The following is a 15,607-nucleotide window of genomic DNA, read 5'->3' on the forward strand; positions in this document are numbered from 1 at the left end:
CAGCACCATCTTGCTAGAAGAATCTCTCTTTTAGTCATTCGGGAGATTTCCCAGAGCTTCCCTCTCTAGAAACTTGTTTGCAAAGCATAGGGACCAGTGCCTTCCATCAGGAGTTAATTTGGCCAGTAAAACAACATCCCATTAGAAGGGATGTTATCCCGCAGTGAAGGCATTTATTTGCTGCCTATGTCCTCGGCACCCAGTAGCCTTCCAGCTGCTGCCTGAACCCAGAACCTACTTCTCCCCATGGTCAAGGACAAGCATCTCTTTGGGAGGTTTATAGAAGACATTGGAAGAAGTGGCAAGTCTTTCTCCTATATAAGGACTTTTATGCTTTAAGTCTACCCACCAACTTTGCAAATAAATAGCAAATCCTCTGGGAGTTTCTGTCGTGGCTCAGAAGGTTAAGAACCCAGCAGAGTGTCTGTGAGGATGTGGGATGGATCCCTGGCCTCGTTCAGATCCAGCATTGCCACCAGCGGCTGTATAGGTCGCAGATGCATCTCAGATCTAGTGTTGCTATGCCTGTGGTGTAGTCGGCAACTGCAGCTCTGATTCAACCCCTAGCCTGGGAACTTCCATATGCCACAGGTACGGCACTAAAAAGAAAAAACAAACAAACAACAACAACAACAAAATAACAAGTCCTCTGTAATAAATTCCCCAGCTTTGTGCTCTAATGCTTATGCAACGGAGATGTCTTGGGCTTGCTTGTTTATGGTTTCTGAAATGAAGCATAAATGCTGGAATTTAAATGAATGATTATTTTTTTCAGTTGTCTCAGTTACTGTTATTCTATTTACTAACATGTGGAGGTGTTTCTGTGCTTCGACAACTGGTCTGGCTGGACATTGGCTTAATAATCAGTCTTCACAAACTTTTGTGGCTACAGGTAATATTTCAAAGAATACTGAAAATGGACAGTTTTCAGCGAAATAATGACCAGATCTTCAGCTTTCATACATTTTCTTTTGTAAACAGATTTTTCTCCATAACTTACTAGTATTCCAATAGCTGGGATCACCAACTATCCTGATTTTCCTGGTTTATGCTTATTTCTTAGAATAGTTATTATGTCCCCTTTTGATCTCAAAAATGTTCAAGTTTAGAAGATATATTATATGATCTCCATACCACAGCCTTTTACAAAAGAAAGCATACTCCTTGTACATAAATCTTACTTTGGTCTATTGCCTCAGGGTGTGAAAACTTCCCAGGGGGGCACCCACGAAGGAGACGCCTCATGTGATGATTAATCAGGCACCATAAACTAACGGGGCTTCTGTCTTCCCAGCTGTGTATGCATCTCTGTGCTAGGGGAGGAGAACAGTGTGTCATGGCCTGGAATTTTCATCCTTTGTAATTACTTAAATTCATAATGAAACTCTTAGATAATGTAAAAATGGGAATAGGGTACGCAGTTTTTCAAAATTCAAGGAACATGTGAATAGACTTTAAAGACCACTATTCTGTGGTAATTTTTTCTAAATATTTTTTTCCCCTTGGAGACTGTTTGAATTGGCAGAAGCTGCTCACAGCTCTGGATTCAGCCCCAAACCTTGCCCAGCTTCTCCAAAGGCCAGGGGATTGCATATCTCTCTGCATCTCTGTCTCATTCACATCACTTCACTTCTAAGGCTGTTAGATTCCCCACCCTCATAAAACCTACTAAAAGACTAACTGTGCAAAACAGATAATAACATGGTAAGCTTCATTGAAGTTAGGATAAGGAACTGTAGCCTTTAAGATATTTCTGCTGCAGGTAAGAGAATAACCAATGGCAGTGACTTCGAAGAGAGAGATGCCTGTTTGCTGCCTTAATAAAAAGTCTAGTTGTAGAGTTGAAGGTCAATATGGCTACAGTACCACCACCCATCACCCATTCTTTTATGCCATGTGACACTGCCATCATCTCACCAAGAAGTGGGGTCTAAATGCCCTCTTCTTGAATCTAGCTTTTTTATCCAACAGAATGTGGTGGAAGTGATGCTATGTGACTTCTGGATCAAGGGGCATCCTACCAGATACACTATTCTCCTTTAACCAGAGATATATACACACAGTTGGAGAATAAAAGGCCATGAACTTAAAAAGTATATATTGGAGTGTAGTTGACTTACAATATTGTGTTAGGTTCTGGTAGTCCAGCAAAGCGAATTAGTTATACGTAGACATATATACATTCCTTTTCAGATTCTTTCCCATATAGGTCACTATAGAATATTGAATAGATTTCCCTGTGTTATATAAGTAGGTTCTTGCTACTTATCGATTTTATATATAGTAGTGTGTGTAGATTAGTCCCAACCTTCCATTTTATTCCTCCTCCTAGTGTTTCCCCTTTGGTAAATGTAAGTTTTGTTACAAAATCTTTGAGTCAGTTTCCATTTTGTAAATATGTTATTTTGTATCATTTTTCTTAGATTCCACATTAGTGGGCTCATATGATATTTGTCTTTCTCTGTTTGACTTTACTTAATATGATAATTTACAGGTCCATTTATATTGCTGCAAATGGCATTTCATCTTTTTTATGGCTGAGTAATATTCCACTGTATGTAGACCACCTCTTCTTTATCCATTCCTCTGCTGATGAACATTTAGGTTGCTTCCATGTCTTGGCTACTGTAAATAGTGCTGCTATGAACATTGGAGTGCATTTACCCTTTTGAGTTATGATTTTCTCCAGATAGATGCCCAGGAGTTGGATTGGTGGATCACACGGTAGTTCTATTTTTAGTTTTTTTGAGGCACCTTCATACTGTTCTCCATGGCAGCTACACCAATTTACACCTCCAACAGCTGCATTCAACAGTGTAGGAGGGTTCCCTTTTCTCCACATCTTTCCCAACATTTACTGTTTATAGACTTTTAGATGATGGCCAGTCTGACCAGGGTAAGATGGTACCTAATTGCAGTGTTGATTTGCATTTCTCTAATAATTAGTGATGTTGAGCATCTTTTCATGTGCATTTTGAAGACCATGTACTTTTATCTGGCTCTCTTAAAAAGCTTGGTTTCTGAATGTCCTCTCTCAGGACACTCCCTTTCTGAACACAGTCACTGTGCTGTGAGGAAGCTCAAGCCCAGTCTCTGACCTGAAGAGGCTACATGTCAGAACTCTTATCAGCGGTCTCAGCTGAGCCCAGATTTCTAGTCTTCTCAGACCACACGCCTGATATATGAGCGAAGCAGCCTCTGGATGACTCCATTCTCTTGCTGTTTGAGCTCTCCCTAGGTATTTGAGGGAGGTCTTCTCTATAGCCTTAGACATGACAGAGCTGAGACAAACCACTCTCACTATATCCAAATTCCTGACCCTCAGAATTGTGGGCTTGACAAAGTGGTGGTAGTTTTACCACCTTGGATAGTTTGTTGCTCAGAAGTAGCAGCTGGAACAATAGGTGTTTCCAAGTTTGGTGCAACAGTGGATCAGCACCATCAAGAACATAGGTTATTCGGCATTCCCATCATGGTGCAGCGGAAATGAATCCAACTGGGAACCATGAGGATGTGGGTTCCATCCCTGGCCTTGCTCAGTGGGTTGAAGATCTGGTGTTGCCATGAGCTGTGGTGTAGTTTGCATACATGGCTTGGATCTGGTGTTGCTATAGCTGTGGTGTAGGCTGGCAGCTGCATCTCCAATTCGACCCTTAACCTGGGAGCCTCCATACGCAGGGGATACAGCCCTAGGGAAAAAAAAAAAAGCAAAAAATAAAAAAGTTGTTTCTCTCTTTCTTCTCTGCTACCTTTAGCACATTTTGGTGTCACCTTCCACAGGCACAGGGTGACACCACAATTTCAGATGTTTCACTTAAGGCAACAAACTCTCAAGAATGAAGGAGGTAAGCAGGGGACTTTTGTCTCATACCAGTTTTGTCAAGGAGGAGAATTTTCTCCAGAATTCCTTTGATAGACTTCCCTTTATATCTCATTGACCAGAGCTCATTTTTATGCTCAACTTTAGACTAATAAAAGACAAAGGAGTTCCCATTGTGGCTCAGGGTTTAAGAACCCTACTTGTATCCTTGAGGATGCAGGTTTGATCCCTGGCCTTGCTCAGTGGGTTTAGGATCCAGCATTGCCACAAGCTATAGTGTAGACCACAGATGAGGCTTTGATCTGGCATTGCTGTGGCTGTGACTGTGACTGTGGCTGGCAGCTGCAGCTCTGGTTTGACCCCTGGGCCTGGGAACTTCCATATGCTACAAGTGCAGTCCTATAAAGTAAAACAAAAAACAAACAAATAATAAACAGAGACAAAGAAAAACGGACTTCTTAATATTGGTTTAAATCATGTACTTTTAGAAGTTCCCATCATGGTACATAGGAAACAAATCTAACTAGTGTCTGTGAGGTTGTGGGTTTGATCCCTGGCCTTGCTCAGTGGGTTAAGTATCTGGCATTGCCATGAGCTGTGGTGTAGGTCGCATACATGGCTCGGACCTGTCATTGCTGTAGCTGTAGCGTAGGCTGGTGGATACAGCTCTGATTAGATCCCTGGCCTGGGAACCTCCATATGCCATGGGTGTGGCCCTAAAAAGACAAAAAAATTTAATTAATTAATTAATTAATCATGCACATTTAAACCACTCAAGGATTTTTTTAAATAAATAATCTCAAGCTTAACTCCCAACCAATGAAAGGAGAGCTTAACCATGTGATCATGCAATCATAGCTGAGAATCATTGGTCTGTGGACCAGTGGTATCAGCATCACCTGAGAGCTTCAGTCTCCTCCTATGAAATAAAAGTCTGTATTTTATCAGGATCTGCAGTTTGTTTGTATGTACATGAAAGTTTGAAAAGCACTGGTTTAAACAAACTGTAATTTATCCTCTGGGGCTAGATGTCAGCCCCCGGAGCTAAACAAAGTCAATGTTCTAATGTACAGAAAAAGGGAAATGACTCTTGGGAAAGAAATCAACAGTGTCTACTATAGGAGCCTGCATTGAGTTATTTTGCCTCCTCCACAATTCCCTGAGGCATCTCCCTAGGAGATTGTCTCCTTAAAACACAGCTTTAAAAATCATACAATTACTGCCTTTATCACAATACATAAAACCAAGCTTAAATCAATTGTGCAGCCCCTCCATGGCTGATTGGTCACTGCTCCTTTGTACACCTCTCTTGGAGTATATTCTTGGTCTTACTGTCCTAAACTTTCCTCTTTTTTTGCATAATCCAAGGTTTGCTTTACTAAAGTGTGTTGGCTCCCTGACTATACAGTTTTGATTGTCCTAGTGTTCATACATACTAACTAGAGCCACTGAGGACCAGCCTTGAACCCTTAACATTCCTAAACTTTGAATGAGGTCATGTATTCATTTAGCAAACATTAATTGAATACATGCTATAAGCTGGACATTTTGCTGGGTGAGGACAAAGGCAGGAGGAAGTTTAGAAGAGGAAGGAAATGAAAATAATGCAACGTGTCCACATTTTCAAGATGCTTAAAAGCTAACGGGAAGGAGCTTTGAGGAAACAGACTGATATTAGATAATTGTAGCAAGGTTCCAAACCAATGGTTCTCAAATACTATATGTGGATCCTTGTAACATGGTAGGTTGAAGACAAGGGTAAGCACTTGGACTCAGAAATCAGACTGACTTGGTTTCATATCTCAGCTCTAGCACTTTGTGGTTGGATTACATTAAACAAGGTTATTGAACCTCTCAGGGTCTACTTCCTTCTCTGTAAAATAAGAGAATTAAAACCCACTTCCTATAGTTCCCATTGTGGCTCAGTGGAAATGAGCCCAACTAGTATTCATGAAGATGTAGGTTGGATCCCTGGCCTCACTCAGTGGGTTAAGGATCCAGCATTGCTGTGAGCAATGGGATAGGTCACAGATGTGGCTCAGATGGATCTGACATCGCTGTGGCTGTGGCTGTGCCTGGCAGCTGCAGCTTTGATTCAACCTCCAGCCTGCGAACTTGCATATGCCCGGGAAGTGGCCCTTAAAAAAAAAAAAAAAAAAAGATAAAGAAAAAGAAGCAAAAAAATTAAAAAAAAAACCCTCCTACTTTCTGAGTCATTAGGAGAATTTAATGAAACAATACATACCCAAAACTGTTTAACATCCCTATAACTGACTTAATGGGGAGCAGTCGTATGAACATAGGAAAGAAATCAATTTTCATTTTGGTCAATAGAGAAAGCTTCCAGGCTCCCTGTTTGTACTATCTGGATGGCACCCTCGTTAAGCCCTTGGGCTCAGAATTTGAATTATTCAGAGACTTGAGGTTCACGAAGACTTCTTTGTGGCTGCCTGGACATCCCCACTGTTCTCCCTCATGTGCTGTTGAATATCCTGCTTTAATAGACCAGACCAGGATTTAAATCACCTGAGGATTTTTTTTTAAATAAATAATCTCGAGCTTAATTATAACTCTGCCCAGAGTCTGTTCTTTCTAGTGACACTAAGATCTAAATGCCATTTGTTTCATGTGGTTTTCTCCTCAAAGGCAGTGTTTCCCAGATAAATTTGAGAACCCTGGGCTTTCTGCTTCTCCCTCCTGGCCTGTATTTTTTCCCATGTGTTTCCAGACCTGAAGTTTCATCTGTGCATTTTATGTCCCTTATTCAGTTCCCAGCCATGATGGTCTCCTTTCCCATGGCCTTGTCTCTCTTAATAGCTCCTTACCCCACCTCTGTAAAGTGTGGCTTGCTTGACACTACCTAACTTTGAGTGCCCAGAACAGATGTTCTGGGGAATGAATTCAGCATCCCTCTGGGCTTGGTCCATACCTCCTGTGGCAGAAGCTCTGATTTCCTAAGACGTTGTAACTCCAGGAGGAATTTCATGCTGCCCCAAACTTACTTACCCCCAACAGCTCTCAGATTTGCGTGTTTGAATTTTTCTTTTTTTTTTTTTTTCTTTTTTTTTTTTTTTTTGCCGTCCTTGTGGCATGTGAAAGTTCCCAGGCCAGGGACTGAATCCGTGACATTGCCAGATACTTAACCTGCTGAGCCACCAGGGAACTCCCATATTTGATTTTTTTAACCCTCCCCCTGCTTTGATTTTTTTTTTTTTTTTTTTTTTTTTTGTCCTTTTGCCTTTTCTAGGGCCATACATATGGAAGTTTCCAGGCTAGGGGTCCAATCAGAGCTGTAGATGCCAGCCTACACCACAGCCACAGCATCACCAGATCTAAGCCATGTCTGCAACCTACACCACAGCTCACAGCAACTCCGGATCCTCAACCCACTGAGCAAGGCCAGGGATCAAACCCGTAACCTCATGGTTCCTAGTCAGATTCGTTAACCACTGAGCCACGATGGGAACTCCCATTTTTTAAAATTAACATTAAAATTGATTAGGTGCAGTAGACCACTGCATTCAATTGTAAATTTTAAGGTAACCAATGAATCAATTTATTATACAAATAAACTATTTTCAAAGACTTTTGTTGACAACATGGCATTTTTCCAATTTTGTTGTGACCACTGCAGTGAGAATAAACTCTATATCAAGGGAATCTGACCCATGAGAAGAATGTAAAGATGATAAGGAAAAAAAGGTGGCCCCTTTGTTACAAAAGGCACATGAGACAGAAAGGTTTGGGTTTGTGAGCAGTACTGTTTTCAATGCTGAGGCTGACAAATCGCCAGCTTTGTCTGTTATCCACTACCCATTGAGTGAAACCTCTCAAAGGTAATGTTTAACTGAGTCTTTGAGAGAAACATTGGCACAAGATGCTTCAATGTGATGAAACCCTTTTGAAAAGAAAAAATTAATTTTAAACTTAAAAACAAAATGCTCTCTGATTAGCTCTCTTCACCCTCGTAGGAAATGCAAATTGTATCAATCACGATATGAAGGGATTTTCCATGCTACCTTTCAAGGCCGACAGTCATAAGTAGTGAACTCAGATGGCATCAGCCTTATCAGTTCAGCTCATTGGAGTGGCTCCCTAATTGTTCTTGTATGAAGACCCATTAAGGCTGGGTCTTTTCTTTTCAATTGCAGGATTAATGCAGGTTCTTTGGGGATAAATATTCAAACCTTTCAAATGTACATTCAAGTGAAAATTCCAGCCTTCTCCTTTCATGGCCATAGAAGATAGTTGTTTATTCTTTCAGACACTTTTTGGTTATGAATGCTTTTTCTCTTTCAATAGCTCTTCAAACTTGGATGTGTATTTACATATCAATGCAGAAATAATCAAAAAAATATAACAAAATGTGCACCTCTAAATCCAACAGCTAGCTTTAGAAACAGAACATTATTGACGTTTTAGAAGCTCCTACAACTCTTTGAATGCATATTGTTCCTAGCCCCTGAGGTAACCATAATCCAGAATTTTGTTTTAAGCATTTTTTTTTTTTTTGCCTGTCTTCATAGCTTTGCCCCATATAGGTACTGAAACATATCACTGTCTAGCTTTGAACTTTATATAAATGCACAATGTACTACATGCATTTTGCATTTTTTTTTTTTTTGGCTTTTGCTCAACATTGTTTTTGCGACCCATCCACTTAATGTAATTAGCTATAGTTGCAACTGTTATATTAGGACACTGAATATATGACAGTTCTCTTATTCATTTTAGTGTTGATGGATATGTAGGCTGTTTCTGGCTTTTACTACAATGAGCAATGATGCTGGGTTCCTGTCTCCTGGCACACTTGCCTGTGCCAAGGTGTGGAGTTGCTGTGTTGTAGCGTGTGGCGTATTTGAGCTGTGTAGGCAAAGCCAGATTGAAGTCGTACCCCAACTTACAGTTAGTTGAGCATGAGTCTACCTTATTTTTGTGTGAAAGGCTGCACTGCCTTTTCTTCATTTTTCTACCAACATATTTGTCTTTTACCTTATTATTTGTAGAATTTCTTTATATAACTGGATAATAATCTTTTCAAAGCTCTGTATATAGCTAATAACCTCCTTCAGTCTAATGCTTCTCTTTCATTTTGATGGTGTCTTTTGATGAATAATATTCTTCATTTGGAGGTAGCAAAATTAATCAATCTTTTTTTTTAAAATGGGGACTACTTTTTTGTGGTTTGAGAAATTCTTGTTTGCCACAAGGTAGACGATGGCTGTCTCTTCTCTTCCCCACCCCCTTTCTAGGATAGTCTGAACAAAGCAGCTAAATTTTATCCTCCTTTTCATAACAGATTCAGTCTTAATAATCCTTTTAGGATTTTTGTGTTGAGTGGTTGAGGGATAATTGAGAGGGTCATACATTCAATGCAGTGTGTTGTTGTGTGTCCCATTCTTAACAGCCTCTTTCTCTGCATGATCTATGGGGCCCACCAAGAAGTTCTCTGGGGAAGAACAATGCCACATTGACTCAGGTCCACTTGAGACCTCAGATTCCATCCCAGACAAGCCCATAAAGGAATTTCTTTGAAACAAATGCAATGTCATCCCTGCAGGAATTCTCTCATGGTCAATATAGAACTTAACAGAGATGGAAGCTTGTTAACGCTTACTATTCTGTACCTACCTTCCTTCACTTACTAGTGTATCATGAACATCCTTTTCTTTTATTATAGTTTATTTACATGGTCTGTCAATTTCTGCTGTTCAGCAATTGACCCAGTCATATATACACACACACACACACACATTCTTTTTCTCATATTATCTTCCATCATGTTCTATCGCAAGTGATCGGAATCAGTCCCTGTGCTATGCAGTAGGACCTCATTACTTATCCTTATCTATGCTAAATGTAATAGTTTGCATCCACTAACCCCAAACTTGCAGTCCATCCCACTTCCTCCTCCTCCCCCTTGGCAACCACAAGTCTGCTCTCTATGTCTGTGAGTCTGCTTCTGTTCTGTAGATAGGTTCATTAGTGAATCTACCTTCCTTTTAATTGTTGCATAAAATATGGTAATTTGGTTTTATTTGAAGTATCTAAATCTTCCCTATCTGGTGGCCATTTAGGTGGTCCCCGTTGTTCCTTATGCTCATGATAGAGGAAATATGTGTGTGTGTGTGTTCACTCACATGCAAAGTGTACATATGAGCCTGTGTGTATATATCCCTATATATTTGTCAGATTGTTTCCTTAGAGCTGCTTCAGAGAAATGCAATTGCTATAACTAATGGCATTTTCATTTAAAATTTCTATAGTAGCTGCCTTCTCACCAAATTTGAAAGAGGTATGTTTTACCACCCTCTAGCCAATATTGGGTATACCTGCTGATTAGACTTTGTTAATCTGGGCGAAAATGGTATGCAATTGTGTTTTTTGTTTGTTGTTTTATATTCCTTTTATCACTGGAGAGGCCAACCACCCTTTCAAGGGTTTATCAACCATTTATAATTTTTTTAAGGATTTTAGCTCCTTTCCTAAATAAAATTAGAATGATAATGTCAAGCAGTGTAACTAAAGAGATATTATTTGCCATTTTTCTACCTTGTATTTTCATCAGAAAAGCAATAGCATTACATCTCCTGCAAAGTAGTATTCTTGTACCTAACGTAAAAAATCACAGACCTCACCATGCTAAAAACTAATGGATTTGTCTAAGTTTGTTGCCTGAAATATTTTAGTTTTGGTGTTTTCAAGGAAGAAGAGATCTTCAAAACTTTTTCAACAGTGTTATCTTGTCTGATCCTTTGCATGCTATCTTTAAATCAGCAGATATAAATGAAACAAAACACAACAAAATATTTATTAATTTATAGCTGCAAAATTTTTTCAATAGGTATTCTATATTCAGGATTCGAATCTTCATTCCATAGTACAAGCTTTTAGTGAAAATATTTTTAAAATGTTAATGACAGAATGGTATAAAAGCATAAATAAGACCAAGAAAAATGACAAAATTCAAAATAAGAGGGAACATTGAGAAGGTACATGGGTACCTCAACTCTCCTGGGAACATTCCGTTTCTGAAGCTGGGTGGTGCAGACACAGGTATTTGCGTACATGGTTTATACTTTCTCATATTTGTAAATATTTCTTAAAAATTAAAACCTCAGTGCCTGCCTTTTTCCAATTCTGCAGTGGCACATAAAAGAGGATTATCACTCTAAAGCTTAATGATCACATCTGAGGAGTTTCACATGCCAAGATATTTGGCAGCCATTCTGTGCAGGGACCACAGAGCCAAGTCACCACTTCTGAGTGGCCTGGATGCCGGTCCTCAGTCTGGCCAAGCACTCCAGGGGCAGCCATGGCTCGAATTCTTGTAGTTCTCAATGGCACCACAAGCAGTAAAAGTTCTGAAAGGCATCTGCAGAAAAGAATGAAACATAGAAATGGTACATAAGAACACATCTACCCCAAACCATGCAGGTAAAACATTTTTTTTTAATATGTGATTTTTCTCCTTGATTGATAGTTTACACAGGTTATTGTAAAGATCTGAAGTTCATACCTTTTGCTTCTTTTTAAAAAAATTATTGGGAGTTCCCGTCGTGGCGCAGTGGTTAACGAATCCGACTAGGAACCATGAGGTTGCGGGTTCGGTCCCTGCCCTTGCTCAGTGGGTTAACAATCCGGCGTTGCCGTGAGCTGTGGTGTAGGTTGCAGACGCGGCTCGGATGCCGCGTTGCTGTGGCTCTGGCGTAGGCCAGGGGCTACAGCTCCGATTGGACCCCTAGCCTGGGAACCTCCATATGCTGTGGGAGCGGCCCAAGAAATAGCAACAACAAAAGACAAAAAAAATAAATAAATAAATAAAAAATTATTGGAGTAGGGTTGACGTATAATGTCATGTTAGTTTCAGGTGTACAGCAAAGTGAATTAGTTATACCTATAGCCATTGCTTTTATGTATTTATTTATTTGGCCACACCAAGGCATTCAGAAGTTCCTGGGCCAGGGATGGAACCCATGCAACAGCAGTAACCTGAGCCACAGCAGTGACAACACCAGATCCTTTACCTTGCTAAGCCACCAGGGAACTCCAATATATCCATTCTTTTCAAATTGAGATGATGACTATCTTAAATTTCCCAAAATGGATTTGCCATCAAGGCCTAAGGGTGACAAGCTTCATGTGGTCCTACATTCTGACCTCTGGCTCATTTTGGAAGATAATATATTGAAAGTTAATCATTGTCCCTTTGGGATTTAATAATTAAGATGCACAGGTGTATTTTGTGAAGTAGTCTCTTCAGGATAGGGAAGTCTGTATCATTGAAGCAAACAGAACTTGATTTGACAAATGTCTCTACTGGCAACCTGATGGAGTGTGTAGCCTCAGTTGTGGGTGGGGGCCATGTTTAAGGTCTGCACTTGGCCCTGACGCTGGCTTTGCTGTGCTCTCAGCAGAGATGTACTGGAGCAGCTTTGTGCACTGTTGTCAGGGCAGTTAACATTTACAGCACAATTCATTTAGGTTTTTATGGGGCCTTTGTAGTCCCTTTATGACACCAAACAGGAAATGTCCGTGCAGGGGATGAGCAACACTGCACACCAAAATTTCTTTTAGTTTCTTTTTTATGTTAATATCCGCTAACCCTCTAAGCCCGGAAGGTGTCATTTCCTCAGCCTCTGACACTGCGTGCACCTCAGAGAGCTTCAAGCATCATCTGAATGGAACGTCTTACAGCAGAGTGCTTTCTCCTTCAACTCATTTTGAGACAAGATGGTTAGGTACAAGGGCCTCATATGGTATGGCACATCATGCTACTAATTTAATTATTTTGCTTGTTTAACCAGTACTTGTAATATATTTATTGTGTGCCTACTGTCTTGTCGGCTCAGGCCAATAAGTACCATAGACTGTGTGGTTTGGACAAGAGATATTTATTTCTCACGGCTCAAGAGGCTGGAAGTCTGCGATCAGGAAGCCAGTGTGGTTGGATTCTTGTGAGAGCTCCTGGCTTGCAGACGGTCAGCTTCTCCGGTGTGCTCACATGGCCTTTTCAGCTTAGTGCCTGCTGAGAAAGACAGGCGGTATTGCGGGGGGGCATGTAGGGAGGGGATCTGTTTCTCTTCTTCTAAGGGTATCAATCCCATCATGAGGGCACTACCCTTATGACCTAGTTACCAGATTACTCTTGTAAATCCTCATCTCCAAATACCATCCCATTGAGGCGCTATGGATTCAACATACAAATTTAGGAGGGAGCATATACAGCCCATGTTACCTACTATGCAGGGAATTTTTCTGGCTTCTGTAGTGTATTTGTTCAGGTTTTCATCTGGCTGTTATTGTACAAAACCCCTACATTTCAGAAGTTAAACAAGAGAGGCATTTATTTTTTATTGGGGTGAAGATTTTCGGCACAGTGACTAGGGTGCTGGTTTCCCAAGCCTCCCAGCTTTGCAGTCCCCAAAGCCTTGGCATCATCTCAAGGGCCCTCTGCATCCAGCTTACAAAGGAGAGGATGGAGAATTGCCGGTTGGGAGATCTTTGTGCATCTAGCCTCAAAGGGGCACAGATCATGGCCACCACATTCCCTTTGCTGGAACTAAGCCATGTGGTCAGGCTGGTTATGAGGAAAGCTGGGAAATGGGGCCAGATTTCTTGGAAAAGAGAAAAATAGGTTATTGAGCACCAAGCCAGTCTCTGCCAAAAGTGCTCCAACATTCAACAAGACAGAGGAGGTCCCCGCTTGTCTGGAACATTCATTCTAGTTCAACCTGGCAGACAAAGACATGTACATGGACAAAGAAAGAATTTCAGATAGTGTTGAGTGCCGTGGAGAAAACGGGCAAATAGGGTTCAGGACCAACAGCAAAGGGAAGGAAGCTCTTCTAAGGAGCATGATGAGAGCAAGAATTTCTCCTGAGATAAAATTTGCAAAGAGTCAGTTTTGCAAACATCTCTGGAAAAGCTGTCCAGAGAGAAAGCAAAGGGCCAGAGTCAGAACAGGACTCATGCATTTGAAGCTCAGAAAGAAAGGGGATCTGGCTGAAGCTTATGGACTGAGATTGGGGATGGGATCAATGGGGAGAGGGGAGGCAGCAGACAGGGGGCCACCTTGTGCAGGGCCTAGAGGTCATTCCTGATTCTGTATGCAGGGGTCTTTGCTATGCATCCCAGATGCATTAGTCTCAATTAGTCTCTTTAGCAAATCTGGAACATGGATTTTATTGTTCCCCCCCAAAAGAAATGAAGAAATAGGGTCTCATCGAGTTCAGATAACTTCTGCAGTGTCCCACAGCCATTGAAGATTCAGATGCATAAGCAGAGTCTGACTCTAAAACCACACTTCTAGCCACATTGTAACCATGCTTTCAAATGAGTTCTTAGTCAATATGGAGAACTTTTTTCTAGTTCATGCTTAAAAGAATGCTATAGAAAGTGCTCTGCCATCTTAAAATTTCAGACAACTTGAAACCATTGGGATGTTTCCCAAGCCAATGCATATTTAACAAAGAGATGTTTCTACTATTTTTTAACTTAAATTTTCCATAATAAATGCTTCACTCTTACATTAAGAATATTAGTTGTGTTTAATCATTGTTGATAATGACATTTTTGTGATATAAGAAAACTTGCGGAACTTAACACAGATTATCTTGTACAGAAATATTGCTCACAAATACACAAATACTCTTGTCTCTTAAATTGTATGGCAACCTTATTCCAAATTTACCTCACAGGATTATCCAATGCACCATGATTTTTATTTTACTTTATTTTTTTTTTTTTTACCACCATCTAGTCTGCTATTTTTAGAGTATATATTTGTTCCAAGTGTGCCTACTTTCATCCTATTTTCTTGGAATATAACTTTCCTTAGGTTTAGCTATTTGTTCTGAAACCTAAATTAATCTGTTAAATTGCTGTGAGTCTGTGTTTCTCTTAAAACCTAGACTGCTGGAAATTGTCAACCAATTAAGGATGACAAATAGCATGGAATCCTGTTCTAACCCTGTCATTCAATTTCTCTTTCAATGCTTTCCAGTTCCTTTCATCTTATTTTACGCTTGTGGCATCTTTTGTATGTCTCAGGAGACCAGATATAAGCTCACTCTTGAATCCTGGGAAACCAAAGTAATTCAACATGAGACATGTATATGGAGGAATTGGCCACTGATTGCTCTTCCATAAATGATGGAAGATGACCAAGAACGGGGGCCTGCAGGGCACTGCTCTGCGTGGGAACTTTCCATGTGGGAAAGTGAGTTGGTAGAACTTTGAAATTGTCATCTGATATGTGCACCTCAGGCTCAAAGACTCCTTATTTTTCTTCCTTGTCCTCCTAATGCAAAAACAATTTAAAAGAGGTTTTAAAAAAGAATGATTTACTTTTTTCTTTTAAGGATCGGGAGAATTCTTTAATTGTTTTCAGGGAAGCTTAAGCAGATGTAAACACACCCTATGGCTGAAAGAAAGACCTGAGTGATATTTTTTAGAAGAAAACTCAGGGAATTTAGACCAGGTAATGTCTATTGAAATACTGCTAGTTCTTCTTTACCATCTGACTTTCCTATTACCTCTTATAAACTTAACACTGTACCAGGTACAGAGAATATAGTGTCAGAAGACCAATGTTTGTGTCTAGACTGCCATTTACTTGTTTCCTTACTCTGGGAAGAACATTTATAAATTTTGACTTGGTTAGAATCTGATAACATAGGTGAAAGCATTTAGTAAATATTCAATGCTTTATGAATGGGCAAATGTTAGCATCTTTTAAATCAAATTCTTCTGATTCAATCTAGAATCCTCACAATTAAGTTTCTC

The 15,607-nt window shown here is 40.2% G+C and overlaps 2 protein-coding genes across 13 annotated transcripts in view; one reads left to right on the top strand and one right to left on the bottom strand.

Moving 5' to 3' along the window:
• The window catches only part of RBMS3 (RNA binding motif single stranded interacting protein 3), a 1,488,242-nt gene that overhangs the window by 633,478 nt on the left and 839,157 nt on the right, over positions 1–15,607 (top strand). The gene's annotated exons all lie outside the window — the stretch shown is intronic.
• LOC106507985 (uncharacterized) overlaps positions 12,691–15,607 on the bottom strand; it is a 93,180-nt gene continuing 90,263 nt past the window's right edge. The window contains exon 4 of the mRNA XM_084987405.1: positions 12,691–12,848. Coding sequence (XP_084843531.1) covers positions 12,751–12,848 — 98 coding nt within the window. The 3' untranslated portion in view covers positions 12,691–12,750. The remainder of the gene's footprint in view (positions 12,849–15,607) is intronic.

Source organism: Sus scrofa, chromosome 13 (genome assembly GCF_054392235.1).
Source record: "Sus scrofa isolate SSC_HxYL_T2T_F1_AM1 chromosome 13, Sscrofa_HxYL_maternal_Yorkshire_Landrace_v2.0, whole genome shotgun sequence".
In the NCBI taxonomy this organism is placed as follows: domain Eukaryota; kingdom Metazoa; phylum Chordata; class Mammalia; order Artiodactyla; family Suidae; genus Sus; species Sus scrofa.